Source organism: Antechinus flavipes, chromosome 3, assembly GCF_016432865.1.
Source record: "Antechinus flavipes isolate AdamAnt ecotype Samford, QLD, Australia chromosome 3, AdamAnt_v2, whole genome shotgun sequence".
In the NCBI taxonomy this organism is placed as follows: domain Eukaryota; kingdom Metazoa; phylum Chordata; class Mammalia; order Dasyuromorphia; family Dasyuridae; genus Antechinus; species Antechinus flavipes.
In genome coordinates, this window is record NC_067400.1 from 522,821,729 (window position 1) to 522,849,559 (window position 27,831).

Sequence of the window (27,831 nt, forward strand, 5' to 3'; positions counted from 1 at the left end):
ATTGGCATCTTTTGATGTTTTGCTGATTTGGAACTGTGGAGTTCTGGAATTTACTTTGAGATTTATCTATCATAGGACCAGAATGCTGACAAACAATACCTGTATGGTTTCTCCTAATTCAATACATATTAGCAGAATATGAATTTTGGTTAATATATGACCCAATTTATAAATTATACTCCTTTCATTTTGGGCATGATTTTTTTCAATAGTATTTTATATTTCCAAGTACATGAAAAGATAGTTTTCAACATTTACCTCTGCTATGTCTTGTATTCCAAATTTTTCTCCCTCCTCCCCTCCCTCCCTTCTTCCCTTTCTCCTTCTTCCTCAAGATAGCAAGCAATCCAATATAAGTTAAACATGTGCAGTTCTTCTAAACATTTTTCCATATCTGTCCTGCTATGCAAGAAAAATCAGATCAAAAGGGAAAAAAAGAGGAGAAATAATAAAAAAAAAAAAAGCAAACAAACAACATCAACAAAAAGAGTGAAAATATTATGCTTTGATCCAAATTCAGTCTCCATAGTCTTTTTTTGTATGTAGATGGCACTTTCCATCCCAATTCTATTACATTTGCCTTGAATCACCTCATTTTAACATTCATTTTTGTAAGACTTTTGTTTCAAATTTTTCTTTCTCCCTTTCTTATCTCCCCTCTACCCAAGACAGCAAGCAATCTGATATATGTTAAATATGTGCAATTCTTCTAAACATATTTCCATATTTGCCACATTGTGCAAGAAAAATTAGACCAAAAGGAACAACCATGAGAAGGAAAAAACCAGAAACAAACAGCAACAACAAAAAAGGGTAAAAATACTAGGTTTTGATCCATATTCAGCCTCCATAGTTTTCTCTCTGGGTGCCAATGGCATTTACCATCTCAAGTTTATTGTAATTGCCTTGAATCACTACAATGTTGTGAAGAGCCAAGTCTGTCATAGTTTATCATCACATAATCTTGTTACTGTGTCCAATCTTGGTTTTGTTCACTTCACTCACCATCAGTTCATGTAAGTCTTTCCAGGCTTTTCTGAAATCAGCCTGCTTATCAGATGAAGAAATTAAAACCATTTATCTCTAGTCATATATGAAAAAATGCTCTAAATCAGTAGAGAAATACAAATTAAAACACTCTGAAGTACCACTTCACATCCATCAGATTGGCTAATATGACACAAAAGGAAAATGAAATATTGGAGAAGAAATGGAAAAATTGAAATATGCATTGTCGGTGAAGTTGTGAACTGATTCAACCATTCTGGAGACCAATTTGGATCTATGCCCAAAGGACTATAAAACCCTTTCATTTAGCAGTATCACAACTAGGTCATATGTACAAAAGATATGTACATGTACAAAATTTTGTAGCAGTTCTTTTTGTTGTGGCAAAGAATTAGAACTTGAGTGGGTGCCCATTAGTTGGAGACTGGCTGAATAAGTGTATGAATGTAATGGAATGCTATTGGGCTATAAGATGTGATATGCAGATGGATGTCAGAAAAACTTGGAAAGACTTATATGATCTAATGTCTAATGAAGTGAGCAAGACCAGGAGAATATTGTATACTGTATCAGCAAGATTACATGATGATCAGCTATGATAGATTTTGCTCTTCTCAGTAATATAAGAATCCAAGACAGTTCCAAAAGACTCATGATGGAAAATGCTATCCACATCTAGAGAAAGTCTTAATTTAGACTTAATTTAGACTAAATTAATACTATGGAGACTTAATTTAGATGAAAACATACTATTTTCACTTTTTTGTTGTTTTTTGTGGCTTTTTCCTTTTGTTCTGTTTCCTCTTTCACAATATGACTAATATGAAAATGTTTACATGCTTGCATATGTATAGTCTTTATCTGTTTGCTTGTTGTCTGGGGGAAGAAGAGAGGTAGAAAAAAATCTTAAACTCAAAATTTTATTAAAAATGGATGTTGAAAACTATCTTTAAATGTACTTGGAAAAAATAAAAAAAAACTATTTACCAAAAAACCCTTGTGATTTAATGGATCCCAGAGTCATCATTCAAATCCAGCCTTTTGCCTCCAAGTCTAGGACTTTTTTTGTCTACCAGTTACCTTCTTGGGCCGTGACTTGGGAGACAAAAAAGTTGAGTGTCCTGTGTATGTGAGAAGCAAAAATCTTAGGGTTAAGTGACAGGGGTAGACTGACATCTCCAGGTAATGTAACCAAGAAGAAGGGGAAGGCAGAAATCTCCAGATGATGTGGCAGGCAAGAGTAGGCAGAAATCTCTGGGTAATATAATGGGTGGAAGGCCAAAATCTCTGGCTGATATGATGGGGATAGGCAGAAATCTCCCGGTGATGTGACAAAGAAGGGTCAGGTAGATATTTCAAGGTGAAGAGAGGGGAGAGTGTTTGGGAATGGGAATGATCAGAGACTAGCCCATGTCCCGGCTTCAAGGCTGTTTCCTCTGGCAGGGGGAAGCTGGCCAGGCCTGAGGGTGGGGGAAGGCTTTCTGGGCTGGGCTGAATGAGCCTTTCGCTTCCTCCTTCCCTTCCTCGCCCATAGACTGGTTCCTCATCTGGGGCCGGAGCAGGTGGAAAGACCAGAGCTGGGGCTGAGCCTCACTGCCTACAGGTAGCAAGGGGGGATGGGGTCTGGGCGGGGAAGCGGTTTTTGGGGCTCAGAGGAAGAGCTGGGAGGGGAGAAGGGCTTGGGGAGTGTTGGGGGGCGAGGTTCTGGGAGAGTCAAGGAATATTGCCAATTGTTGTTGTGTTTTTTCTATGTGGTTTGCAGTGGGTGTGTCCCAGGGTTCGCATGGGGCGAGTGTGAGCATTTGTGCTCAGCTCTGGATGGGGTGGGGGGTTTGGGAATGGGATAGCTGTGGGCGCTGTGAGAACTCAGGGTCATGGACATCTGTGGAGGGAAGCATCAGTGGTCTAGTTGTGTTTGTGTGCCTTGTGTGCCGTGTTTGTGCTGTTGTGTGTCGTACTGGGCTGGCAAAGCCCGGTGTTTTCCCTGCTCTGGGTGCTGTTGCCTGGGAGCCGGTGGGATGTTGGGGAGCAATGGGGTTGTGCACTGGCCACAAGCAGGGTGTGGGGGGCTCATGAGGCAGGCCCGGGCCTGGGTGGGGACAGATTTCATGTGGAGTGGTTGGCTGGTGGGAGAGTTGTGTGCTGCTCATGCTGTGGGTTTGTGCCCTGTGTCGTACAGCCCCGAGCATGTATTTGTGGGATGGTACATGGTGGGAGAAGGGCCTCCGTGGCATGGGTCCTTGGAGTAGACTGCAGTTCTTGTGTATTTCCATCTTGGTCCTTGCCGAGCCCTGAGCTCAAGGAGACCCAGCTCCCAGGCCCTGGATCCATGCTTTTGGGGGTGGACCACATGTGGGCTGTGGCCCTTGGGCTCAGGGCCTGGAGACCCTCCCCCTCTGAGGCATCTGAGCTCAGGGGCAGCAGGATCCAGTAGAATGGGCACTGACTCTGGAATTAGAAGACTGGATTCAAATCTTGCCTCCTGTTGCTTCATAACTGTGGGACCTTGCTCGTGGTTCCCAGGATCCCGGACCCTCGCCCAGGACCCAGAACCCAGCGCCCTTCCTCTGTGCCTCCTGGGCAGTGAGTTCCCACACATCCTCTTCTTCGAGCTGCTGGGGCCGACTCCTTCCTCTGGGCCTGGCCAGACCGGGACCGAGGAGGATCAGCGGGGAGGCTGCTTGGGATTTGAAGAAGTTCGGGCTCTCTGAAGTTGTGACAGACCTGAGTCAGTCATGGGGAGCGCTATGCAAATGTGTTTCCTCAACATTTCCTGGGCTTGAGAGGCGGGGGAAGGGAAGGCCAGTCAGACTCCTGTGGAGGCCTAGTGGGGCCGGCCTCCGAGGTAGAAGAACAGCCTAGACACAGAGGGGGGCTCCTCCTTGAGGGGCCGTGGGTAGGGTTAAAGTCAGGAAACCCCGGAGGCTGGTGAGCTGGGTGCTCTTGGGTTTGCCTCAGTTTCCTCACCTGCAAGATGAGCCAGAGAAGGAAAGAAATGGCATACTGCCCTCCAGACGGGGGGTGGACATGGGGGGCCTTCCTTGTATGGGCCCCCTCAGTGTCAGGGACAAGGCAGTTGATTAGGGGGCATCAATAGACCAATAGGGCTCAGTGAGGGGGATGCAGGTCAGTGTTAACAAAGAGTAATTAAGCCCTGGGCTTGTTATTCACTAAGTGCTGAGGATGAATGCAAAAGCAGAGAGGCAGTGTGCAATGGTGTGTATATACCTAAAAGGTTCTTCAACCAACCAGCAAACATTTATTATTTTTTATTGATATATTTATTATTTATTTATTGACGTAATGTGTCAATCACTGTGACCTAAGTGTTGGACATACAAAAAGATGTAAAAGAAAATTCCTTCCTTCAAGGAACTTGCAATCTAATGGAGGAGACAGAGTCTAATATCTGTATACCTAAAGGAGGCATGAATCAATCAATAAGCATTTATCAAGCATCTGATATGCTCCTGGCACTGTGCTAAGTACTAAAGATACAAGAAAAGGCAAAAATGCAAACCCTGTCTTCAAGGACTTCATATTTTTTATTATAGCTTTTAATTGACAGTACATAAGCATGGGTAAATTTTCAACATTGTCCCTTGCACTCACTTCTGTTCTGATTTTTCCCTTCCCTCCCTCCACCCCTTCCCTAGATGGCAAGTAGTCTTATACATGTTAAACATGTTAAAGTGAATCTTAAATACAATATATGTGTACACATCTGTACAGTTCTCTTGCTGCATGAGAAAAATCGGACCTAGAAAGAAGGTAAAAATGACCTGGGGAAAAAAACAAAAATGCAGGCAAGGACTTCATAGGCAACACATAATTACATAGTTAAAAGGTAGATTAATTAACAAGCATTTAATAAGAATCCATGTACCAAGGACTATTGATATATTAATCAATCAAACATTTATTCGTTGCATATGTACCTACAGAGATAAGAGATACTTTCTGCCCTCAGGAAGCTTCCAATCTAAAGAGGGAGACTATGTAAATAATTATATAACTGAAAAATCATGCAGTGAAAATGGAAAGTAATCCCAGATGGAGAAGTCATCTGAGTTGAGTTGAGTCTTAAAGGAAGCCAGATGAGCTGGGAGCTGGGAGTCAGGCAAGGAGGGGAACCTTTCAGGCATGGGACATAGTGCAAATATTTGGAGGTGGGAGATGGAGAGGTGTGAATGGCAGCTTGGTCTCTCTATGGCAGAGGTAATAGTATAATGGACTTGGATTTAGGAAAAACTGGTTTTGCATTTTGGCCCTCTCTGTGACCCGGGGCAAGCCCTTCATGTCCTCCCTTATAAAATGGCAATAGATACAGTGCCCGCCTGACACCGTGGAACACTAGAGTTTTGGGTGATATTTGGGATGAACACCTTCAGCGTCCTCTTGTTTTCTCCAATTTATCTTCTCTCTTTCTTTTGTCTCCCTCACCAGTGCACCTTTGTATCCCTTCCACTTAGCACAGTGCCTGGCATATAGCAGGTATTTATTAAATGCCTTTTGATCTGTCTTTGCCTTTGGGGTGATGAGAATAGCAGGATGACTTAAAATGGCCGAGATAATGCTAATAGAGCACTTTAAGATTTGCAAAGCACTTTATACATATTTTTTTCTTATTTCATTCTCCCAATAACCCTGGGAGGAAGGGGTTATTATTAGTCCCATTGAGGTATATACGCTAAGTGGTTTGCCCACCATCGTCACATAGCTAGTGAATATCCGAAGCAGAATCTGAACTTGGGTCTAGTACTCTAGCCACCACACTACCCAGTTGCCTCTATAACATATAATTAGTATTTTTTATTAATACTAAAATGAAGAAAAAATAATAAAATTAATAGTAAAAATAGTAATGTAAAAATGAATGGCAAAATGAAGTAAAATAAAAATAATAAAATAGTGATATGAAGAACACTTCTTGTCATGCTTTAAAGCTTACAGAGAGCTTTTTTACTACCCATTTTACTAATGAGGGAAACTGAGGCCCAGAGAAGGGAAAGACTTGCCCAAGTTCATCGGCCACTAAGTCCCAGTGCCAGACTTTAACATTGTCTCCTGACTCTGAATTCCCTCTCTGAGGTAGCTGATGACTGAGCAGTAGCTAGCAGTAACTATGAATTCTTTTGCCTGAGTCAGAAACCCAAAAACCAGTAATGGGGTCGATAGGACAGAGGACAGTTTAACCAGTGATATAATTAAGCTTGAAAAGCCTTCCTGCAGAGGTGTATTCTAGAGAGAACAGCCCCATACTCTTTTCAGTGGTTGGTCCAGAGAGGAGGGGAGAGTGGCCACCTCCTCTGGTCCCATGTGGAAGCCAGGCTTAGCTTGGAACATCAGCCAGAGAGCATCCAGAAGGGTGCAGGGTCTCCAGTTAGTGCCACAAGAGAAGAGTAATGGCGGCTGTGATCAGTTCCAGATATTTGGAGGGCTGCCCCATGGGATCACTGGACTGACAGGTTGTAGAAGGGATCCCTCGCTAGGTCTGGCTGCACAGGGCTTGTGGTTAAGTTCTGTGGGTCTCTTGGGACTTCTTGGACTCTCAGTGTATGACAGCTTGCTCTGCTGACTCTTGCCACTTTTTTGGTGAGTTCAGTCCCTAGTCTGACCTTCCTTCTTGGCCTTCTGATTTCTCTCCATTTCTTCTCCAGCTCCAGTACCAGACCTTGCTTCGTCACCCATCCTCTTCCAGGGCCATTCCACTGTCCTACTAACATTGGGCTCAAGAGCCTTCCTCCTCCGGCCTCTGCCCCTGCAGTACCTGCCTCCGAGGCCATGGGGAACCCCCTCTCATAGTCCCTGCCTCAAGAAGCATCCTGCCAGCCTCAGCAGTCAGGTAAATAGGGCCGGAGTAACCTTTGGGAATGGGAGGGAGGCGCTGCTGTGGGAGGAAGGATCTGCATGTGTTCGGGGAAGGGGTTGGCAGAGGGCGAATGGGAGCTCCTGGGAGGGGACCTTCCAGACAGGGAGCTTTTGATTGCCTGATCCTGCCTTAACTTTCTCTCTCTCACTTTTCACATTCCCCCTTCATACTTTTTCTCCTTCAGTCTTGCTTCTTCCTTGTTTTGTACAATCTTTCTCTGCCTCTTTTTTTTTTAGAAAATAAATTAAAATTTTATCTTTTATTTTCATTTCCCACTGTATTCCTCTTTTTCCCTCTTCCCAGAGAGCTATCCTTTGTAATAAAAATAATTTTTTAAAGAAGGAAAAAAGATCAGCAGACTTCCATTTTATTTAAAAATTATTAAATTCACATATATTATTTATTTATTATTAATATATTAAAATTATTTTAAAAAATTTTTAAGTCCCATGGTTCTCATCTTCTGCAGAGAAGCAAGAGGTGATTAGAATCTCTTCATTTTTGGTATCTCTGCTTGATTATTCAGTGCCATTCCCCCTACCTTTAGTCGATCTGGGGCTCCCCATCCTGTGAGAGTTCACCCCTCACCCCCATTTCTGACCTGGTTCTGGCTTCTGTCTGTGTGTATGTGTCTGGCTCTAGATGCAGGCAGGGATGAGCTGAAGTTCCAGAAGAGCTGCCCTCCTGTCCCCCAGACCATGGCGGAGGAGCTGGGGGATGCGCTGCCTGTGACGGAGTGGCTGCGGGCGTTGCATCTGGAGCAGTATGCCGGGCACTTTGAGCAGTACGGGCTGGTGTGGGCAGCAGACTGCCAGAGCCTGAGCGATGGACAGCTCCTCCACATGGGCGTCACGATGCCCGGACATCGCCGAAGGATCCTGTCTGGCCTCCAGAGGGCCTATGTCTCGGCCCCTGAGGAGCCTCGGGGACCCGTCCCTGCTCCTGCCCCTCGGGGGCTCCCCCGGCCCGTGCCCGCCAAGCGCCACGTCTTTCGCTCCTCCCCAGCCCTAGCCCCAGCCCTGCCCGATCCAGCCACGGCCCCCGAAGCGGCCCCTATGCCAGTGCTAGCTTCAGCACCAGTCTCAGCCTCAGTCTCAGTCCCATCCCTAGTGCTGGCTCCCACCTTAGTTCCTTCTTCGGCTTTTGCCCCACCGATCCCTCCACGAAGGAGCTGCCAACCTCCTTATCCCTTTGCTCCTCTGGAACCTGGCTCATTGAGGGACCCCAAGCTGCCTCCACTACCCGCCAAACGACACCAGGTAGAAGGCAGGGCCCCCTCCATCCCACCTCGGACCAGCCCGTGCAAGTCTCTGATGAGGTAAGGAGGTAGTGGGGGGCTGGCGGGGGGACATAACTCTGGCCTTGGGGATCTTGGAAGGGGAGACCTGGTCCCCGCCTTTGATAAGCTTTTGGACCGCGAGGAAGACATGGCTTAGGACTCTGGGGACTCAGATCAATTCTAGGGAGAGAGAGTTTCCTGAAGGAGGCAAAACTTGAATTTAGACTATGAAATTTGGGCGACAGAAGTTTTCAGTAGGTAAAAATAGAGGTGGGATAATACTCTTGGCAGAGAGGAAGTGGGGAACAAAAATTCAAGGCAGGAAAATTCTAGATAGGCCTGGAGCCCTCCAGCTGGAGAGGAGGATCCCGTCTGGTGAGAGAAAGAAGTTGGGCAGCCTTGACTTACGTAATCTGGTTTTTCTTTAAAAATGGGTCACTTTGGATGAGTCTCATTAGCTTTTAGGACAGGGTCATTGAACTGTTAGCTCAGAATGGTGGCGCCATTGATAGAATTTACCTAGATATTAGCAAACATTTGACAAACTCTCCCTACTCTCCTTGTGAAAAGACAGAGAGATGGAGGCTAGATTCGTAGATGGATTCCTTATTGGGTGAATGACTGGACCCAAGACTAGTCATTAGTGACCTGGTTGCTAGCTGGCAGGAGGTCTCCAGTGGAGCGCCCATGGATTTGGGGCCCGGACTGTCAAAACATTTTTGTCTTCAATTTGACAAAGATATGGAAATAAAGGAAGATACAAGAAGACAGGGCTGAAACAAATTTGCAGTTGACTCCGTGGCAGGAAGGGATACTTTGAATCAAAGAGTCAAGATTCCCCCAATCTTGACTGGCTAGGATGTTTGAATAAGAGGAAATTGAAGAGTAATAACCGAAAGTCTTATATTTGGTTTAAAATAACGAGCCTCTCCAGCATAGGTGGGGAAAGATTGGCTAGACAGCAGTTGTGACAATGATCTGGGAGGTGTTAAATCAACAACCAAGAAAGTCCAAATGATGGCAGGTTCTATCGAGCAGAAATCAAGGATTAGGGAGGGGTCCTCCTCTGCCCCAGAATGCTTCTGCACTATTGCCTTCAGTTCTAGAAGCTCAGTGGGAAGTTGAAGAACATCCAGAGGACAAGAGGGCAGCCAGGATGGCGAAGAGTCTGGAGACCCTCCCTCATGAAGGTTTACTAGAAAACTGGGGAGATGTAAACCGGAGAAGAGGGGAAGATGTCATATCTGTCCTTAATGATTGGAAGTGGCCTCCACGAGGCAGCTTAGACTTGGTCTGCCTGATCTCAGGGGTGGGAGGGAGAAGGAGGAGTGATGGATGTGGAGAAATGCAGAGGTAGGGGCCCGATGAGATCCAAGAGTTAGAAAAATCAAAGTTGAGGAAAAGCCTGAAGAGCCATTTATTGGTAGGAGGTGGAGGGACTTTCGTGCATGTAGACTAGAGGACCTCTCTTCTGATTTACAGCTTGTGCTCCAAAGTATCCATTGGTATTGAAAAAGTGAGCCCAATGGCAGTATGACTGATTTTTTTTAAACACCAGGCTTGTGTGACCAGTAGAAACCTGGAAGAACTGCTTCCTCAGTCTGATGGGGCAGGCCCAGTCTTTGCATATGTTAATATTTCCTTTTGCAGTCTGTTTGTGGGTAGTGGTGAGCCAAAACAGGTTCTAAACAGGGGATGGATGTGGTTAGAAGTGGGCTGTGGACGGTGTTTGTGGCCCCTTTGCACAGGAGTCTAGAAAAAAAGAGGATGCTAGAAATCTCTCAGGAGTAGAGATGGTAGGATAGGCAGGAGCCATGGGATCAGACAGCTGAAGATGGAGAGAAAGGAACAAATGTTTGTATCAGGTTTTTTCTTTTTCTGTGTGTGTTCTAGTAGATTTCTCTTTTTTTGTGTGATTTTCTGTGTTTCTCTCTATTTTTTTAAAGTTACAATGTTTTATTTGTTGAAATTAACTAGAAATGGTTACTAAATAACTTTAGGTAGCTGAATTGATTCTCAATATTTCATTTTTCACAGAACATCTTAACTACTTAAAATTTTTAATAGTATTTTATTTTTAATTACATATAAAGATTATTTTCAACATTCATTTTTGTAAATAGTGTTCTAAATTTTTCTCCTTTTTTTACCTTCCCCCCTCCCCAAGACAGCAAGCAATTTGATAAGTTAAATATGTGCATTTTAAACATATTTCCATATTTGTCATATTGTGCAAGAAAAACCAGATCAAAAGAAAAAAAATGAGAAAGAAAAAAACAAAAAGATGAAAATACAATGCTTCGATCTGTGTTGAGTCTCCATGGTTCTCTCTCTGGATGGGATTGGTATTTTCCATCCCAAATCTTTTGGAATTGCCTTGAATCACTACATTGTTAAAAAGAGCCAAATCTATCACATCAGGATTTTGAGTTCCAATTTTTCTTCCTCCCTCCCCAAGACAGCGAGCAATCTGATATAGGTTATACATGTACAAACATTTTAAACATATTTACATATTAGTTAAACCATTTAATTCTAACAAAGGAAAAGAAAGGCAGATGAAAAAAGCAAAATAAATGGCTTAGAGAAATCCAAGTTTTCCTCTGCAGACTTACTGTGAAGTTCTTTTTTAGAAAGCTGTGTTAACAGTTAAAGTGCTTCCACATACACCAGCTAATTTCATCCTCACAAAAATTTTCCCATTTTACAAATGAGGAAATCCACTCAGGTTGCCCAGTGTCACACAGCTAATAAGTGAGAGAGCCAGGTCTTATGTGTTTTCTCTTCTTTTTTTTTTGAGTCTCTTAATCTCTCCCTTTTGTGTCTGTCTATTCCATCTCTTCATTCTTCTGTTTCTCTTTCCCCCTCTTATTTGTAACTTTCTCTCTTTCTACATTCCTCCCCAGGTCTCTTCATTTCTCCCTGTCTGTCTTTCCCTCTCTCCATTGTTCATCTCTCCCTCCATTCCCTTCTCCATTTTTTCCATCTCTTCTGCTATTCCTCTCTCTCTCTCTCTCTCTCTCTCTCTCTCTCTCTCTCTCTCTCTCTCATTTGAGTTTTCTCCTTATCTAGAAGTCAGAAGCTAGAAGTAGAGAGGTCAGGGAGGAGACTTCCATCTTGGGGATGAGGTCCATGAGCATAGAGAGGAGGGGAAGCTACACGAGGCTCTGGGCAGGGAGATGAGACAAAGCTGATCTGAGAGTGGACTGAATTGGTGAGGGATGGAGGGGAGTGGATGGTATTGGTACCTCAATCAGAGTCACAGCTAAGGCCCAGCAGAGGGAATCCTGGAAGTGCAGGATTGGAGGAGGCTGTGCAGGGCATTAGGTTCCTCTATTCCTGGCTTTCTCCAAGACTCAGTTCGCAATCCCTTTTATCAGGAAGATTACCTCTAGTTATATATCTTTTATTTAGGTACATAGATTTTGATGTTGTCCCTCCCCTTAGATCTCAGCTTCTTGTGGATAGAGACATTGTTTTTACCTATTCATACTTCTAGTACTTAGCAAAAATGCTCTGCATTCAGTCAGTGCTCAATAAATGCTTGTTAATTGACTTCCAGAGCTGGGACCCACAGTTTTGGAAGTAAGATCTAGTCTTGACTTTAGTTTCATGCCTCCCTCTAGTGGCAGATCTCTGGTCTGACACTTTCCAACTGCAAGATTCTGTTTGCCCTCCCCTCCTCAATTCCCCCTCCCCATCTCAATTCCCCATAGAGGAACCCTATCATAGAGTCCATCATAGATGGGAGGAGATGTACCCTGGTTTTGGGGGTATCTTCTAATCTGTCTGAAGAGAGAGGACTCACATCCAGGGAGTAGACAAAAGAAGGACTCAAAAATCAAAAGCCAGACCACATAGGAGCTTTAAGAAAGGGATGATTTTTGTGGTTTGGTTCTGGGGGGATTGCCTGGAAGAAGCAGGACTGGAACTGGTCTCTGAGGACTTAGGAATGTGGGGAGAGGAGGGAGGAGCGACAGTACTTTCTGACTGAGCGATGGTCTCCAAGTGTTTGGAATTTCTCTGATTTGGGTCAAAGGGAAGGTTGAAACAAGGAAAACAGGATCTCTCCAGGGTTACTTCAATGTCCCTCAAGCCTCCTCCTCCTGAATCTAAACCGGGAGTGAGGTGTTAGATGGGTAGGAATGACAGACAGCAGCTGGAGCCTGGATCCAAAGCTGGCTTCCTGATTGGGGGTGGGAGATGCCAGGATGGGCAATGGGGCAGGGATGTAGCTACCTGCATAGAGTGCAGAACCAGTTCTTGAGAGAGAGGAACAAAGACAACATAGGAGCTCTCTCTTTTTCTGCCTTTCTGTCTCTTTCTGTCTCTGTTTCTCTCTTCTTTCCTCTTTCTCTCTCTGTCTCTGCCTTTCTCAGTCTGTCTTTCTTCCCTACCAGAGGTTCTCTCTGTTTCTCTCTTAAGTCTCAGTTTCTGTCTCTTTCCTCCCACCCCTGTCTCTCTTTTTCCGGTCCTTTTTCTATTTCACCCCCTGCTTTTCTTCCCCCCTTCCTTCTCTCTGTCCCTGTCTCTTGTCTCTTTCTCTTTCTCTCTTTCCCTCCCTCTCTTCCTCCCTCCCTCCTATCCCCCTTTCTTCTGTGTATATCTGCTTCTGTCACCCATTCTTTGTCTCTCTTTTCTCTCTTGTTTCCTCTTTTTCTTTTATTCTCTTTTATTTTCCTGCATCTTTCTCTCTTTTTCTTTCTTTGCTTCTTTTTACTCATCTGTTTTTATCTGTCTTTCTTTGGCCCTCATCTCTTTCTGACTCTGAATCTTTTCTGTTTCTTTTTTCTCTGCCTCTTTCACTCCCAGAGTCAATAAGCATTATTAAGCTCTGGTCTAAACGTGAAGAATAAAAAGAAAGAAAAAAAAATCTAACCCTTGTCCTTGAGCAGCTCACAATCTAATGGACAAGACAATCTGTAAATAATAACTCCACCCACTCTATAGAATAAGTAAAGGAGGGCACTGGAGGAGAGAAGAGGGCCTGGTAGAAAGCTTGGCAGAAAGTCAGCTTTTTGGGTGAGTCTCGCAGAAGTCTGAGAAGCTTGGAAGGAGCCACAGGGAGGAGGCGTGCTCCAAGCTGGGGGCAGGTGCAGATGAAGTGTCCAGAGAGTGAATATCCTTTGGAGGGAGCAGCAAGAGAGCCCAGGGCATAGCATCATTGAGTTCCTGGAGGGGGAGCAAGGTGTGAGAAGGGCTGAGGTGAGGACTGTTGACATTTGGAGGTGATAGGAAACTACTACAGTTTAGTGAGTAAAGGCTGACATGGTCTAACGTGTGCTTTAGGAAAATTTCCTTGGCTTATGAGCGAGGCTGGATGGAGTGGGGAAGGAAGAGACCAGGAACTGCTCTCTGATAGGAGAGCTATTGCAGCAGCCCTGCTGTGAGGAAATGAGAGCGTGTACTGGGAGGCAGCTATGTCAGAGGAAGGGAAAGGGGACAAAAATGAGAGATGTCATAAAGACAGAAACACATATTGATATTGAATAGGTGGGAGTCACAAATGCAACTTTTTGAGGGAATGGTCTTCAGAAGGAGTAGGCTTGTTCTCCTTGGCTCCCGGTGCAGAACTAATAATAATGATGACTACACACATTTATATAGTGCTTATTCTTTATATATATATATATATATATATGTATATATATATATATATAATTTTATTTTATAATAACTTTATATTGACAGAATCCATGCCAGGGTAATTTTTTTTTACAACATTATCCCTTTGCACTCTCTTCTGTTCCGATTTTTCCCCTCCCTCCCTCCACCCCCTCCCTAGATGGCAAGCAGTCCTATATATGTTAGCTATGTTGCAGTATATCCTAGATACAATATATGTGTGCAGAACCGAACAGTTCTCTTGTTGCACAGGGAGAATTGGATTCAGAAGGTAGAAATAACCCGGGAAGAAAAACAAAAATGCAAATAGTTCACATTCATTTCCCAGTGTTCTTTCTTTGGGTGTAGCTACTTCTGTCCATCATTTATCAATTGAAACTGAGTTAGGTCTCATTGTCAAAGAAATCCACTTCCATCAGAATACATCCTCATACAATATCATTGTCGAAGTGTATAATGATCTCCTGGTTCTGCTCATTTCACTCAGCATCAGTTCATGTAAGTCTCGCCAGTCCTCTCTGTATTCATCCTGCTGGTCATTCCTTACAGAGCAATAATATTCCATAACATTCATATACCACAATTTACCCAGCCATTCTCCAATTGATGGGCATCCATTCATTTTCCAGCTTCTAGCCTATAGTGCTTATTCTATAGCGGACACATTGCTAAGTGCTTTACAAATATTATCTCACTTGATCCTCAACAACTGGGAAGTAGATGTTATTATTGTCCCCATTTTTCAAATGAGGCAGATGGATCACATAGCTAATAAGGGTCTGATGCCAAACTTAACTCAAGTCCTCCTCACCCCAGGCTGCTGGACTATCTGGCTGCCAGAGCAGTGGGAAAGAAATGAAGTTTGGATCTACATAAAGAAGAGTATAAGAGCTGAGCTCTCTCCTTGATACAAAGGGAAAGATAAAAGTTTAGATGAGGCTCAGTCTCTGGCTTATAGTAAGGAAAAGACATGGAGAGAGAAATAGATTAGATTAGACTATGACAATTCAATTTATAAGCATTAATGAAGTGCCTACTGTTTGCAGAGTCCCATACTGGGGGAGAAGAAAGGTTAGATCAGGCTTAGTTCCTGTTCTTTATAGGGACTTCTTATTATATAATATATATAAGTGGTGTTCTTATTCCTCATGTTTAGACCAGAGCTTAATCTTGTTGACTCTGGGAGAGAGACAGAGAAAAAAAGAAACAAAGAGAAAAGATTCAGATTCAGAAAGAGATGAGGTCCAAAGAATATATATATATTTACATTTATGAACAATTTTTTCCCCTGAGGCAATTAGGATTAAGTGACTTGCCCAGGTTCACACAGCTAGGAAGGATTAAGTGTCTGACTCCAAATTTGAATTCAGGTCCTCCTGACTTCAAGACTGCTGCTCTATCCACTGCGCCCACTTGGCTGTCTCTGTTTTTATAGATCTTGAGGACTGGTAGGAGAATTAGACAGAAACATAGGTAATGACAGTACCCACTGTTGTATTAGGTAAATGCAGCACAAGTATGCAAATTAAAGACTTCTGAGGTTTAGAGCTGGGGGAAAGGGGTTTCATGGAGAAGGTGCCACAAATAGTTGGATTTTAAAGGAGACGGAGGCATTCAGCAGCTGAAAAGAACTTGAAGGAAGGCGCAGGCTCACTAGGGAGCCACCAAGAGATGTAGAGGAAGGAATTCTTTAAGGCGGCTGGTAGTACAATGGTAAGAGTGCTGAGTCTGGAGTCAGGAAGACCTGAATTCAAATTTAGCTCAGATACTTATTAGCGGTGTGACTAAGCTAGTTACTTCCCTTCCTTCTGCCTCAATTTCCTTAGCTGTAAAAAAGGGGGGTAACAATAACTCCTACCTCCCAAAATAGTTGTGATTATCAGATGAGGTAATTTAGTCTTTTATTACAATGTCTGACATATAGTAGGTGCTTTATAAATGCTTGTTACCTTGCCTTGACATGACTCTCCAGCATTAGCTCCATGATCCCCAAAGAGGGAGGAGACCCACTGAAATCGGTAGGTCTTGAGGACTGATGGTGAATGATGGAGGAGAGGGCAGCCTGGAGGTTCTGTGGTGGGGAGGTGCCCTCATCCAGCCTGACCTCCTTGGGGCTGCCCTGATGATATTTCGTCCATGTGGTTCAGCTTCTGCTCAAAGACCCGGGAAGGAGGGGTCACCCTCTCACGAGGCACCCTGCCCCCCACCCCCGACAGTTCTGCTTTGTAGGAAGTTTGTCTTCATCTTGAACCTTCATTTTTCTCCTTTTCCACCCACTGCCTCTCTGCTGCCTCCTAAGGCCCAGTACAAGCCGGATCTCTCTTCTCCGTGACCGGCTTGAGAGCAGCCATCTTATCTCCCCCACCCCACGTCCTTGCTTCTCTGGCTCAGCATACCCAGCTCTTCAGACAAGAAGTCTCCCTCTGGAATTGCGGGCTCCCTCCCTGTTCCGGCCACCTTCCTCTGGACTCGTTCCAACCTGCCATTGTCCTGAAGTTGTTCCACCCAGAATGGGCCCAGGGCTGCCTGTGTGGTCCCTGCCGCCACCACTTATCAGCTGCGTGATCTTGGGCAGGTCACTTCCCTTTTTTGGGGAGCCTTTACTTCTGAGTTGAATTGAATGCTCTCCAGATTCCCTAATCCTCTGAGTTAGACAGAGAAAGGCGCCTTCCTTCAAGTGACAGTTAGGGGCACTTGTGGTCAGTAAAGCTAAACAGACTCGGGGCAGGTGAGGAGGCGATTGTCCTTCCCAGGGACATTCTACGGCGGTTGCCCCATTTTGGAGTGGACCTTGGCAAGCCCCGGTGGGCCCAAAGGAGGCTGACCATGAGAGGAGGGGATTGGAGACCATGGCATCTGAAAACACTGGAGAGGTCTGGCTTGAATAAAATCTTTGGGAGAGACATGAGAGCTGTCTTTGAAAGGCCCCCATGTTGGAAGAGGGATTAGTGTGGCCCCAGAGGGCAGAACTAGGAGCTTAGCTGTAGGGATGTAAAGGAAACCCCACCAGCGAGGAGAGGTGTCCGGCACTGGCCTGGGCTGGAAGCATTTGTTGAGATGGGAGTCCCCTGGGGGGAGTACAGTAGGCCTATTACTTCCTTTTAGGTGGGCTGTTCTCCTAATGCATCTGAGTGTCAAGTCCACCCCAGAGCTTTTCACACATTCTGTTGTTAACCACACTCCTCCAGTCTGCTTTTGTGAAGGATTTCTAACTCTGTGGTCAGAGGACCTTGGCTCAAGCCACGCCTCTAATGCTTTTTCCTTTGTGTCTGGATGACCTTCCCCTTCCTGAGCCTCAGTTTCCTCATCTGTAAAATGAGGGAATTGGACTGAGCAACTATGAAGATCCCTTCCACATCCACCCATCATTGTTCCCATGAAATGTATTAGAGTTGATTTTTGAGCCCAACTGCAGAGCTTTTAGTCTATTAAATTTTATTTCATTATAAAGGTTTGTGAAACACTTTACAAAAATGCCATTTCATTCTCACAAAAACTTTGGAAGTAGGTGCTGTTATTACCCTATTTTACAGCTGAAGAAACTGAGGCAGATAGAAAGTGACTTGACCTGGATCACGTGGCTAGTAAGTGTCTGAGACTGAATTTGAAATTGGATTTTCCTAACTCCAGGCCCACAGCTCTCTCCACTGCACCATTAGAGGTATCTTATCCGATTCAGTCCATCATTTTAACCTGTCTAGAGCTTTTGGTTACTGATTTTGTCATGCCGTGTGTTAGATGTTCTTCATAGTTGGGGGTTAGCTGCACATTTGATGATCACGCCATCCAATGCCTTCCTCCAAATTACAGATATAAATGCTAAACTAAGCAAGGTAAAAGATGGATCCCTGGGGTCCTCCACTGGAAACCTCCTTGCTTGTTTCCTCATATGTAAAATGAGGGAATTGGACTCAGTGGCCTCCACAATCCTTTCTAGCTCAAAGGTAATGATCCTGGGTTGTTGTGAAGATCAAATGAGGTAACATTTGTTAAGTGCTTAGCATATTGCCTGGCACATAGTTACTTAAATAAGTACATCTATCCTCCCTTCTCCCTTCCTCCCTCTCTCCCTCTCTCCTTCTTTCCTTCCCTCCCTCCCTCCCTTTATCCCTCTCTCTCCCTTCCTCTCTCTCTCCCTCCCTCCCTCCCTTCCTTCCTTCCTCCCTCTCTCCCTCCCTCTCTTCCTCCTTCCCTTTCTTCCTTCCTCCCTTTCTCCCTCCCTCCCTTCCTTCCTTCCTTATCTCCCTCTCTCCTTCCCTCCCTCCCTTCCTCCCTCTCTCCTTCCCTCCCTTCCTCCTTATCTCCCTCTCTCCTCTCCCTTCCTCCCTCCCTCTCTCCCTATCTCTCTTCCTCCCTCCCTCTCTCCTTTCCTCCCTCCCTCCCTCCCTCCCTCCCTTCCTTCCTTCCTTCCTTCCTTCCTTCCTTCCTTCCTTCCTTCCTTCCTTCCTTCCTTCCTTCCTTCCTTCCTTCTTCTCTCTCTCTCTCCCTCTTTCTCTTTGTCTTCTTCCTTCCTTCTGTCCCTAGATGTCTTCATGCAAAGGAGTAATGTGGCTACTTCTGTGTATCGGAGGGGTTATAGCCAGGACTGATGATTTCAGTAAGGGCTGGTCGAGATGCCCTCTGAAGTTCTTGCCAACTCTGACTTCATTGCTGTGAGGTCATTGCTGAGACATCTCATGAAAATCTGTGATTTTTGTGTGTGTGTGTGTGTGTGTGTGTGTGTGTGTGTGTGTGTCCATGTCCATGTGTCTTCCTGTTCTCTGTGTTGGGGGGGAGGTATGGAGAAGGGGAGGGTCGCTTTCCATCTGTGTTTCACTGTTTGGCCATCTGTGCTTGCATATGTATCCATCTGTGTGTGTTTACTTTCACAATAAGTGCTAAAATAAACTTGGGATAACACCTTGGGGCAGTAGTCTCAGGTATTCCCAGGCTTGGAGTTCAGCCTGGGGGTGACCTGGAGTCAGGGACCCCTCTAGCTTTGAGTATTTCTGTCTGCTCTGTGTGTGTGTATGTATATCTAGGGATATAGAATTATATATTCATACAGGGCATCTGAGCTAGTCAGGATCTTAGAGATTATTGAGTCCAAGTCCCTCAAAGGAGGAAACTGAGGTCCAAACATGGAAAGATCTAGCCCAAGATCTTAGAGCATTTCTAAGAATTGGAACTGAAACCCATGTCTCCCAGCTCCTACGATGCTTTTTCTATCAAATGGAGGCTCCCCATGCAGATCTTGGAAGGCCACTGGGACTGCCCTTACTTTAACCAATCCCTGGCCTCCCACCTGCTCTGCCAGGACTGTTCTGTGAGGATGACCAAGGTGATACGAGTATATCGAATGGTATGATGTCATAGAGAGCTCCTTGGGCTGGGGAGCCTGGAAAACCGGCTTCTGCTTTTGCTGAGGTACTTCCCTACTCTGGGTTTCATTTTCCCCCTCTATAAAGAGAGGGAATTAGTCTAGATACCCTCAAGTTCTAAATGCCCCCCCCAGTCCCTCTGGAAAACCTTGTCCTTTCCTAGCCAATCCCAGACCCCCAAGTGGATGGTCACTTGTTGCTAGGGAAGCTCTGGGGAAGATTTTGGTTCTCTTGAAGGGGGGAGACCCTTATCATAGCACAGAACTGAGTAGAGGAAGGGGGGACACCCTCAGACTCTTACCTCCTTTCCTGGCTAGCTGTATCAATAAAAGGTGGCACATAATTGGGGAGGGAATGAAGAAATTTGGGGGCAGACAGTCTGGGGGCACTGGGGAGGAAGTATCTGCCCCAGGGGATTGTGGGTGGCTTTTTTCATTTTCTCTTTGTGGGATCATGTTTTCAGGAAGTATCAAGTGGTGAAGGGGGAGAGGCGGGGAGCAGGAAGCAGGCGGAGCATTGGACTGAGCATAGAGACACACAAACACGGGTGCCTATACACAATCGGAAAATAGATGGACATTCCCAGTCACATACTTATCACCTCAGCCTTGAGCACCCACTGATGGAAACCTGTAGATACACAGAACGATCCCACAGACATACACTGACAGACAGCACACTACAAAAAAGCACTCGCACAAACACATGCCCGCATCACAGATCCTGTTAGACACAGCTGGACAGAGAAAGAGAGAGGAGGACGAAGAGGATACGACTTGAGGGTGAGCGGGTGTGCTGTCCGTCAGTCAGTCCGGGCAGAGCCCCTGGTAGAGCAATCTGGGGAGTCTGGGAAGGCGTGTGCTGCAGGGGCTTAGTGTGGGTCTTGTTCCTGAGGCTCTCCCCTCTAAGGGACTCGTATTTTGCCTGCATTCTCTCCTCTCTAGTGAATTCTTTGCTGATTTCAGGATTTTTTGGTATTTTCTTTTATCTTGCTCTTCTCTTCATCTCTTGTACTGTCTCTCACTTTTCATTCTGTCTTCCCCTTACTTTCTCTTTTCTCTGGGTCTGATTTTGTTCAAGTTTCTATTTCTTCCATTGAGTTGATTTCTTCTTTTTATTCTTTTCTTCTGCTTCTCCATCTGTCTCCTTTTCTCTCTTCTTTTCCTTCCTCTCCTCTCCCTCCTTCTGCCCTTCTTTTCTTCTTCCCTCTCCCCTCTCTCCCTTCTTCCTTTCTCCCCCTTTTCTTTTTTTCTTTTGTTTCCTCTTCTTTCTTTCCCCTTCTCTTTTCTCTCTCACTTTCCTTCCTTCTCCTGTAATTCTAGGTATTTGTCTCTATAAGATTATCTCTGGTGGTGTTCTTCCTTCTCCCCTGACTCTATCCTCTGAGAAATGCTTGCTTAACATGGAGACGGCCAGTATAAGAAGAAAAGAATGAAGTATTTCTCTTTTTCCTTCCCCTCCTTAGCCAGGAAAATGGACCCATGGGTCCCAGACTCTCAGGCTGTAAACCTCACCCCCTGAACCCCAGGGTTGTATGTGGCTTTTTCAGGACAAGACTTGTCTGGGGATGTGGTTCTGTGTAGCTGCCTCCTTCCCCCATCACCTTTCCCAGAGACTGTGGTTAAGATAACCTTGGCAAAGTATGACTGGATTTTTGTTCCCTCCTCCCTTCCCTCCCTTTCTTCTGAGACTTTAGAACTGATTAATTCAGTGTCTGAGGTACTAGGAACACCTGGGTCAGAAAATAACCAATTACATATGCTAGGGCCAGAGCTTGTCCTGATGGGGTCCAAAGCTAAAGTTTGTTTATATTTGTCATACATAGACTTAAACCTAGAAGTGGGAATCTGTAACTGGTCAAAAATCTCTTCTAAATACCTCTGACAAGAGCCTCTGCTTAGACACCCCGGGGGGGGGGGGGGGGGCTTGCTTACTCCTGGAGCAGCCCAGCCCACTTTGGGACAGCTCTGGTTGTTGTGAATGAGGAGATAGGTCAGGGCAGATTGGTAGATGAAAGTACTTGGTGAAAAGGGTTCGGACTCTTGGGAGGGGCCTCCACAGGAGGTCAATCCCTAGAGACTGGCTGGGCAGGGAAGGCTTCTGGAAGACAGGGTAGCTTGAGCTTAAAGGATGAGGAGGATGCAGATAAGAGTACAGAGAGTTTCCCATATATAAGGGGCAAGTAGACAGGGGAAGAGCTGGAATGACTCTGGCTTATATGGAGAGATGTGAAGGAGCCTTAACTGGCTGGAAGGTCCTCTGTGGCTGGGAGCTGGGAGAGATGAGGATGAGAGAGAAAGAAGATCGAAGGCAGATTCCAGTGACAATACTGAGGAAACTGGACATCCCCTAGATCATAGGGGAGCCATGGCAGGTTCCTGAGCTAAAAAAGTGACATGGTCATCAATTGTTATAGAAAGCTAAACTTGACTCCACATACAGAAAGGACAGAGGCTACTGCTATTTTCCAGAATAGAGAGACTGAGATCTGAGCGAGATGGGGAAGAGAGAGGAGGTGGCCAGTATCTCTATTTCTCTTTGCTTCTGTTTTTTCCTCCCTTTCTCTTTATGCCTTTGACTATCAACATCCCCATCTCTTTGTATTTCTCTATATTTTTGTATCCATCTCTTTTTTTCTCTATGTAGCAGAGGATAGATAGGAGGAATCTGGCCATGAGGGACTGAGGCCTGAGCTCATTTGGAGATACTGAAGATAGAAATCATAGGGTGGATGTGGAGAAAGACCCTTGCCCTGTCCAGACTTTTATTCTAGAGAGACAGATAGTGAATTGTAGCACAGGAGAGGGTGATTGGGCCCCCCCTAAGGTAATAGTAACTGATATTTCCATGTTATAGTGGAGTTTACAAAATGCTTTACATATGTTGTCTGCCTTTTGTGGTGTAGGGGCTTAATAAATTCTTTTCTAAATGAATTGACCTTCATTTGAGACTCACAACTACCCTAAGCAGTGGGTGATATAATTATTATTTCCTCCTCCCATTTTCCAGAGCAGGATGAAGTGACTTATTCTTCTAAGAGAATAGGGTAGAGAGTGGGGATTTAAATACTGGTTTTCCTGATTCCAAGTCAAGCATTCCAGATACTGGACCTCTCTGAAACTTTGCTTTAAGACAGCAAGACACAGGCAGGAAGAGGCTGGGGATAGATCTGAGTTCTGGGTATCAAGAGGGAGCCTAGTTTCTGCAGGAAGTCCCTGACACTAACCTTGGGGTGAACCTATTGATTTTTTGGGTCTTGTGAGGCTGGGAAGGACTAGGGCTGATTCAGTCCAACTCAGAGGAAGCAGGTTACTACACAGAGAGAAGAGTGGAGAAAGTGGAGGAGGAAGACTAGAATTGAGCGTATCCTGGGCTAGGGAATAAATGAGACCTGTGGGACAGGTTCCAAGAAAAACCTGTCAGACGTTTGGGGCTTCCTCTGTTCATCAGCTGCTCTTTATTAGCATAGGTAGGGTACTGGACTTGGGCTGAGAAATGATTAAATTCAAATTCTGCCTCAGGTCCTTACTAGCTATATATTGTTATCTAAGCTCTCAGCTTCAGTTTCCTTATGATTGGATTGCTATGAGGGTCAAATGAAATAACATATATAAAGTACTTTGTAAATCTTAAAGCATTCTCCACATTCTATCTCCTGTTATCATTTCAGCCCCGATGGTAACCACTAGGATCATACAGGCTGGGGCTTGTCTGTCCAAGAGTTTGAATGTAGTCATCATAAGTTCTAGATTAACGAATGGATGATGGTTCCTTTGTCCGGCCACCTATGAATCATCCTACTTCTCAGAAAGGAAGCTCGGCCCCTGGGTCCTGGACTGAAGATGTCTGGCTCCAGGAGTGAAGACTGACCCTGTGAGTCAGTCTTTGCTAAGGCCGATGGCGTACTGTGGAGATTAGTCCTAGAGATTGGAGACTGCTCCTCCGGCTGATCTCTGCTACCAGGGAGCTGGCACACAGCACAGTGCCCTGCTGCAGGGCTTGTGTAGGAGCGAAGAGCTCTCATGTTACAAACCCATAGGGAGATATTGTAAAGATACCTACCAGGCACCTGCTATGTATAAAGTCTCCACTGGGCAAAGAGATTACAAAGATAGCTACAATGTAAACACTGCCCTCAGGAAACAACCCATAGTTTAGTAGTACAAAGTGTCATTTGTGACCAGTGTAAAGGAGAAACCCAGACAAAGAGTTATAGGAGAATTTGAGTAGGAAGAGACTGTTTTCATCTGTTCTTGTGGAGGAAAGATGGGGCAGAGTAGGAAGGTTCCTGGCGCTAAGGTGGGCCCTGAACTCAGCCCTGAAGGAAGAGAGTGGTGGAGATGAGGAAGGAGTGCATTCCAGGCTTCAGTGATGGAGAGCCAGTGTGACTTCCTGAACATGTAAATGGTTTGTGTAGTTCCATCATCTAGTCTGGTGTGAAATGAGGCTGGAAAGGGAAAATAAGAGCTAGATTAGGGAGGGCCCTGAATGCCAGGCTAAAATGAGTTTGTATTTTGTCATGTAGGTAATAAAGGAACCACTGAAGGACTCTGAAGCATGTTGGTGACATGGGTATACCTTACGTCTGTGTTAATGCTTTAGGAAGATTATTTGTAGCTATGTGAAGAATGAATTGCAGACTATTAGGGAGACTGAAAGGGGACCGTGTTCAGAAAAGGGAAAAAACTTCACTTAGAAACAGGTTCTTGAATTCTGAAGGAGACAAAGGATTTTCAAGAAATAATGAAGGATAGTATTCCATCCTTCTTCTCCTTCTCCTCCTTCTCCTCCTCCTCCAGAATCACACAGCTAGTAAGTATTAAGTGTCTGAGGCCAAGTTTGAACTCAGATTCTCCTGACTCCAGGGCTGGTGCTCTTAACACTGTGCTATCTAGTTGCCCCACAGCATTTGAGGGAAAGAGTGATGTGTTGTCTGTAACATTAGGAAAATAATTAATGGTGTATGAAAGATGGCTTGAATTTGGGAGAGATTCTAGGAGGGGAAAAAACTGCAAGAAAACCATGGAGTTTCCACGATTTGGGAAGGTTTAAGCTATTCTACAAGCTTTGGGTAGTTAGGAAGAGGTTGTTCCTAACCTGATGCAAGAAAGACCAGGTGAGTCACTGGACAGAGTGCTTATCCATTATATCAGCTAGAAAGGCAGAGTCTGCATTTCAGAGTGGAAAACCAGGAGGGTAAACAACCTTTGGAGAAAAGGGACCAATGGGACCAAAGGCAAAGAACCAGTGGAACCTTAGACAGCATATGGGGCAAGGGGATGCCACTAAATAAGGGGGAGACACTGAGCCCTGTGGCTGCGAGTGTAGGGCCCTGCAGGTCTTCTGTGTCACTGTGGGAGCCTGGTAGGCTGACCCACCGGGGCCATGGGGAACCACCCAGGAGCCTGCATCCAAAAGGAAACCAACAAGTCACTTGTCAGAGGGACAGCAGATTCCCTAGTGTGGGTAATAAGAAGAGACCTGAGTTCTAGCTCTAGTTCTATCACTTCCTAACTGTATGACCTTGGTGCTGATAAAAGCTCTGAAGTCACAAGTTCTGGGTTCAATTCCCCCATCTGATACTAGTGTAACTTTGGGAAGCCCTTTGATTTCTCTGAATGTAAGTGACCTCATCTATAGATGGGAAGATTGGACCAGATGATGCCTAAGGCCCCTTTCAGCTCTAGATTCATAATCCTGTGACCCTTTTTACTCTTCAGTTTCCTCTTTTGTAAAATACAGCCAGTCATCCTTGCTTTACCAAAAAAAACCCTAGCCTAGGAGCTCTATTAGGGGACAGAACTAGACCTATTGTTTCATTGGTATAGGAAGTTCCCAGTGTAGAAACTCCCTCTACCATAGTAGGCCATCGTGCTCTCAGCAACTGAGTCTTAGAAAGTTGCCTTTAATATAGAGAGGCAAGACTCGAAGCTGACTTTGAGACTAGCTTTCTCTTCCCAGTGATACACTGCTTCTTTCTGATAGTTTATTATTCACATTATTAGGCCATCATCTTTAGCCTCCTTCTGGCTGAGCCAGAAAGAAGAGCGAATGTCCATCCCCAGCAAGGCTGGCCTGGCTACAGGACTTGGCTGTCTAGTGGAGGCCTCTATATTTGGTGCTGGATTATGTCCAGAGCAGAGTAGCCACAGGAAGGAGGAAATGAGACGCCATGTCCAAGATCAACTGAAGGACCGGGGGATGTTGGCCTGTTGGACAGAAGCTTTAAGAGGAACATGATAGCAATCTAGAAGTATCTGTGAATCTGTCACGTGGAGGGACATGGTTCTCCTTGGCCCCAGAAGTCAAAACTACAAGTAGCAAATGGGGGGAAGTTGTATGGAAAGAGATTTCTTTTAATATAAATAGAACCTCTTAAAAATGAGAACTGTTTAAAAGTAGAATAAAACTTTTGGAGAAAGTAATTCTTTGTCACTGGAGGTCTTCAAGCAGTGGCTGGCTGGTGACTTGCCTAGAATGATAGTGTTGTTTGAGTATGGGTTGGACTAGTTGTTTCTTAGCCACTAAGTACATGTGGGGTCTTGGCTTAGTGCCCTTTCCCACTCTGAGCCTCAGTTTCTCTCTGAGGAAAATTAGATGAGATCACCAGCTATGATGAGGTCCCTCCCAGATATGGCAGTCTGTGCTTCCTTACCCCAACTTCCTTTTAAACATTGCTTTGAAAATTCTAGATTTGCCTCCTGAATGGAGACAGGACTTTGTCTTCCACTTACCTTTCACCCTGAGTCCAGGAAAGTCCCCAGGAGACCAGCCCGGGAGAGGCTCAATGGCCACTTCATTTCTGGGCCCCAAGGAGATAGAGGGAAGATAGGTAGTTAATAAGTCGGGATGGGCTGAGATTGTAGATAGGTTTCGTAGCTATAATTTTCCCTTAAGGAAATCAAGTCGAGTGCTGAGCTGTCTCTGTTTCCCCTTTTTCCACTTCTCAGTCAGCAAATCTTTGCTGACGGGAAAACTATTGACCAAGGCTTCCCCAAGTAGGGCGGGACTGGAGTCGGGTGACCAGAGATATATTCTGTGAGACTGGAGCTGGGCCTTGAAGGAGAGGAATCTTTGCAGAGAGGTAGGGAATACATCTTGATGACTAGCTTGTGGTGGCAGGCCCGAGGTTAGAACTGTTATTTTGGGCTGCCAGGAGATATCGAGAGAGACCAGAAGAGTTTTTACAGTGTGCTTCCTGGTAGCCCAGAGTTCCAGGAGCTTCCTTGAAAGAACCTCCTGGTGGTAACAGACATTCATTCTTGCTTTGTTTCCCCTTGGCTTCTGCCAACAGGGCTGCGTCAGATCTTTGAGGCCTGCCAACAAATTCACAAGTCTTTCCTGATGACCCTTGAGTACACTCCTTTAAGCTCAGGGTCATTGTGGGAAAGACAGGAGGAAGAAGAATTCTAAGGCTTTGGTATTTTACCCTGCAGATTAATAGGGAGCTACCAAAGGTTTTTTGAGGAGAGTAATGAGGTCAGGCTTATATCTTTTGGCATTTGTGTGGAGGATGGATTGAAGAGAAAAAACTGAAAGCAGGAACACCAATTAGGAGGTGTCTCCCAGAAAAGAGGAGAAGGCTTGAACTAGATGGTAGCTGGGTCAGTGGGGATGAGAAGATGGATATAAGAAATGGTACTGAGGTAAATTCACCAGTTGATTGGGCATAATCAGTGAGGGAAGATGCCAAGATGACTCTGAAGTTACAAATTTGGGTTAATGGGAAGAGAATGATGGTGTCCTCATCAAAGTTGAGGGGTAGTTAGGTGGTACAGTGGATAGATACACCGGCCCTGGAACTGGGGGAATCTTGAGTTCAAATATGCCCTCAAATATTTTCTAGCTGAGTGACTTTAGGCAAGTCACTTAATTTTGGTTGCTGCTGTTTATTTACAATTGTAAATTGAAGAATTCTTCAAGGCTAAGGATTACCCCAAATACTAAATTTTCCCAAAGTTCATCTAGTTCATGGCTAGGCTTCACACAACACCAAATCTGTTTTTTTCCTGAATTCCTAATAATCATTGTTTGTTAGGGCGAAGTGATTGTTCTCGGTATTGTGTGAAGCCAATTGTAAAAAAAAAAAAAAAAAAGTCGTTAAGTTTGGAGTAGAGGTGGTGGAGGGATGGGGAAGGTAATCGAACCCATGGGAACTGCTGAGATCACTAAAAAGAGAAGTATCAGGATAGAACTCAGGGCTATCCATTTGAAAAGTATAGGAAATAATACGAAGATCCGTCAAAGGAAAATGAAAAAAGGAAGGAAGGAAATAAGCATTTATGAAGTGCCTAGTAAGTACTGTGCCAGGCACTATGCTAAGCACCTTATAAATATTACCTTTTTTGATCTTCATAGCAGCCCTGTGAGGTAGGGGTGACCACTATCTCCCTTTTTTGTAGGTGAGGAAAGTGAGATGAACTGACTGCGGGCCCAGCAAGTCTTTCTGACTGTGGGGCCCAGAAGTCCATGCACCATGGGGCTACCCAGTTGCCCAAGCTGACCTTTCTAGACTTAATGAACATCACCAGTCTTTGTGTGTGTTGCGTTCCAGTCAAATAGGCTTTCTGTTCTTTATACCAAGGAGTTTAAAGTATTAAAGTCAGCTCCGAAGAGCCAGTTGTTAAATTTTCAGTGTGACCATTTATACTTCAAAAATTATACCTCAAAAAAAAAAAAATTAGGGT

General features: G+C 44.9%; 1 protein-coding gene across 4 annotated transcripts in view; it reads left to right on the forward strand.

Annotated features, from left to right (window-relative positions):
• Positions 1–27,831, forward strand: part of ARAP1 (ArfGAP with RhoGAP domain, ankyrin repeat and PH domain 1) — a 116,151-nt gene that overhangs the window by 36,173 nt on the left and 52,147 nt on the right. For 2 of the 4 annotated variants that reach the window (XM_051987176.1, XM_051987177.1), the window contains 2 exons: positions 6,669–6,853; positions 7,523–8,198. In XM_051987176.1, coding sequence (XP_051843136.1) covers positions 7,579–8,198 — 620 coding nt within the window. In that variant the 5' untranslated portion in view covers positions 6,669–6,853; positions 7,523–7,578. Of the gene's footprint in view, positions 1–5,484; positions 5,503–6,668; positions 6,854–7,522; positions 8,199–19,522; positions 19,927–27,831 lie in introns of those variants that run through there. The other 2 variants (XM_051987178.1, XM_051987180.1) reach the window with 2 other exon arrangements.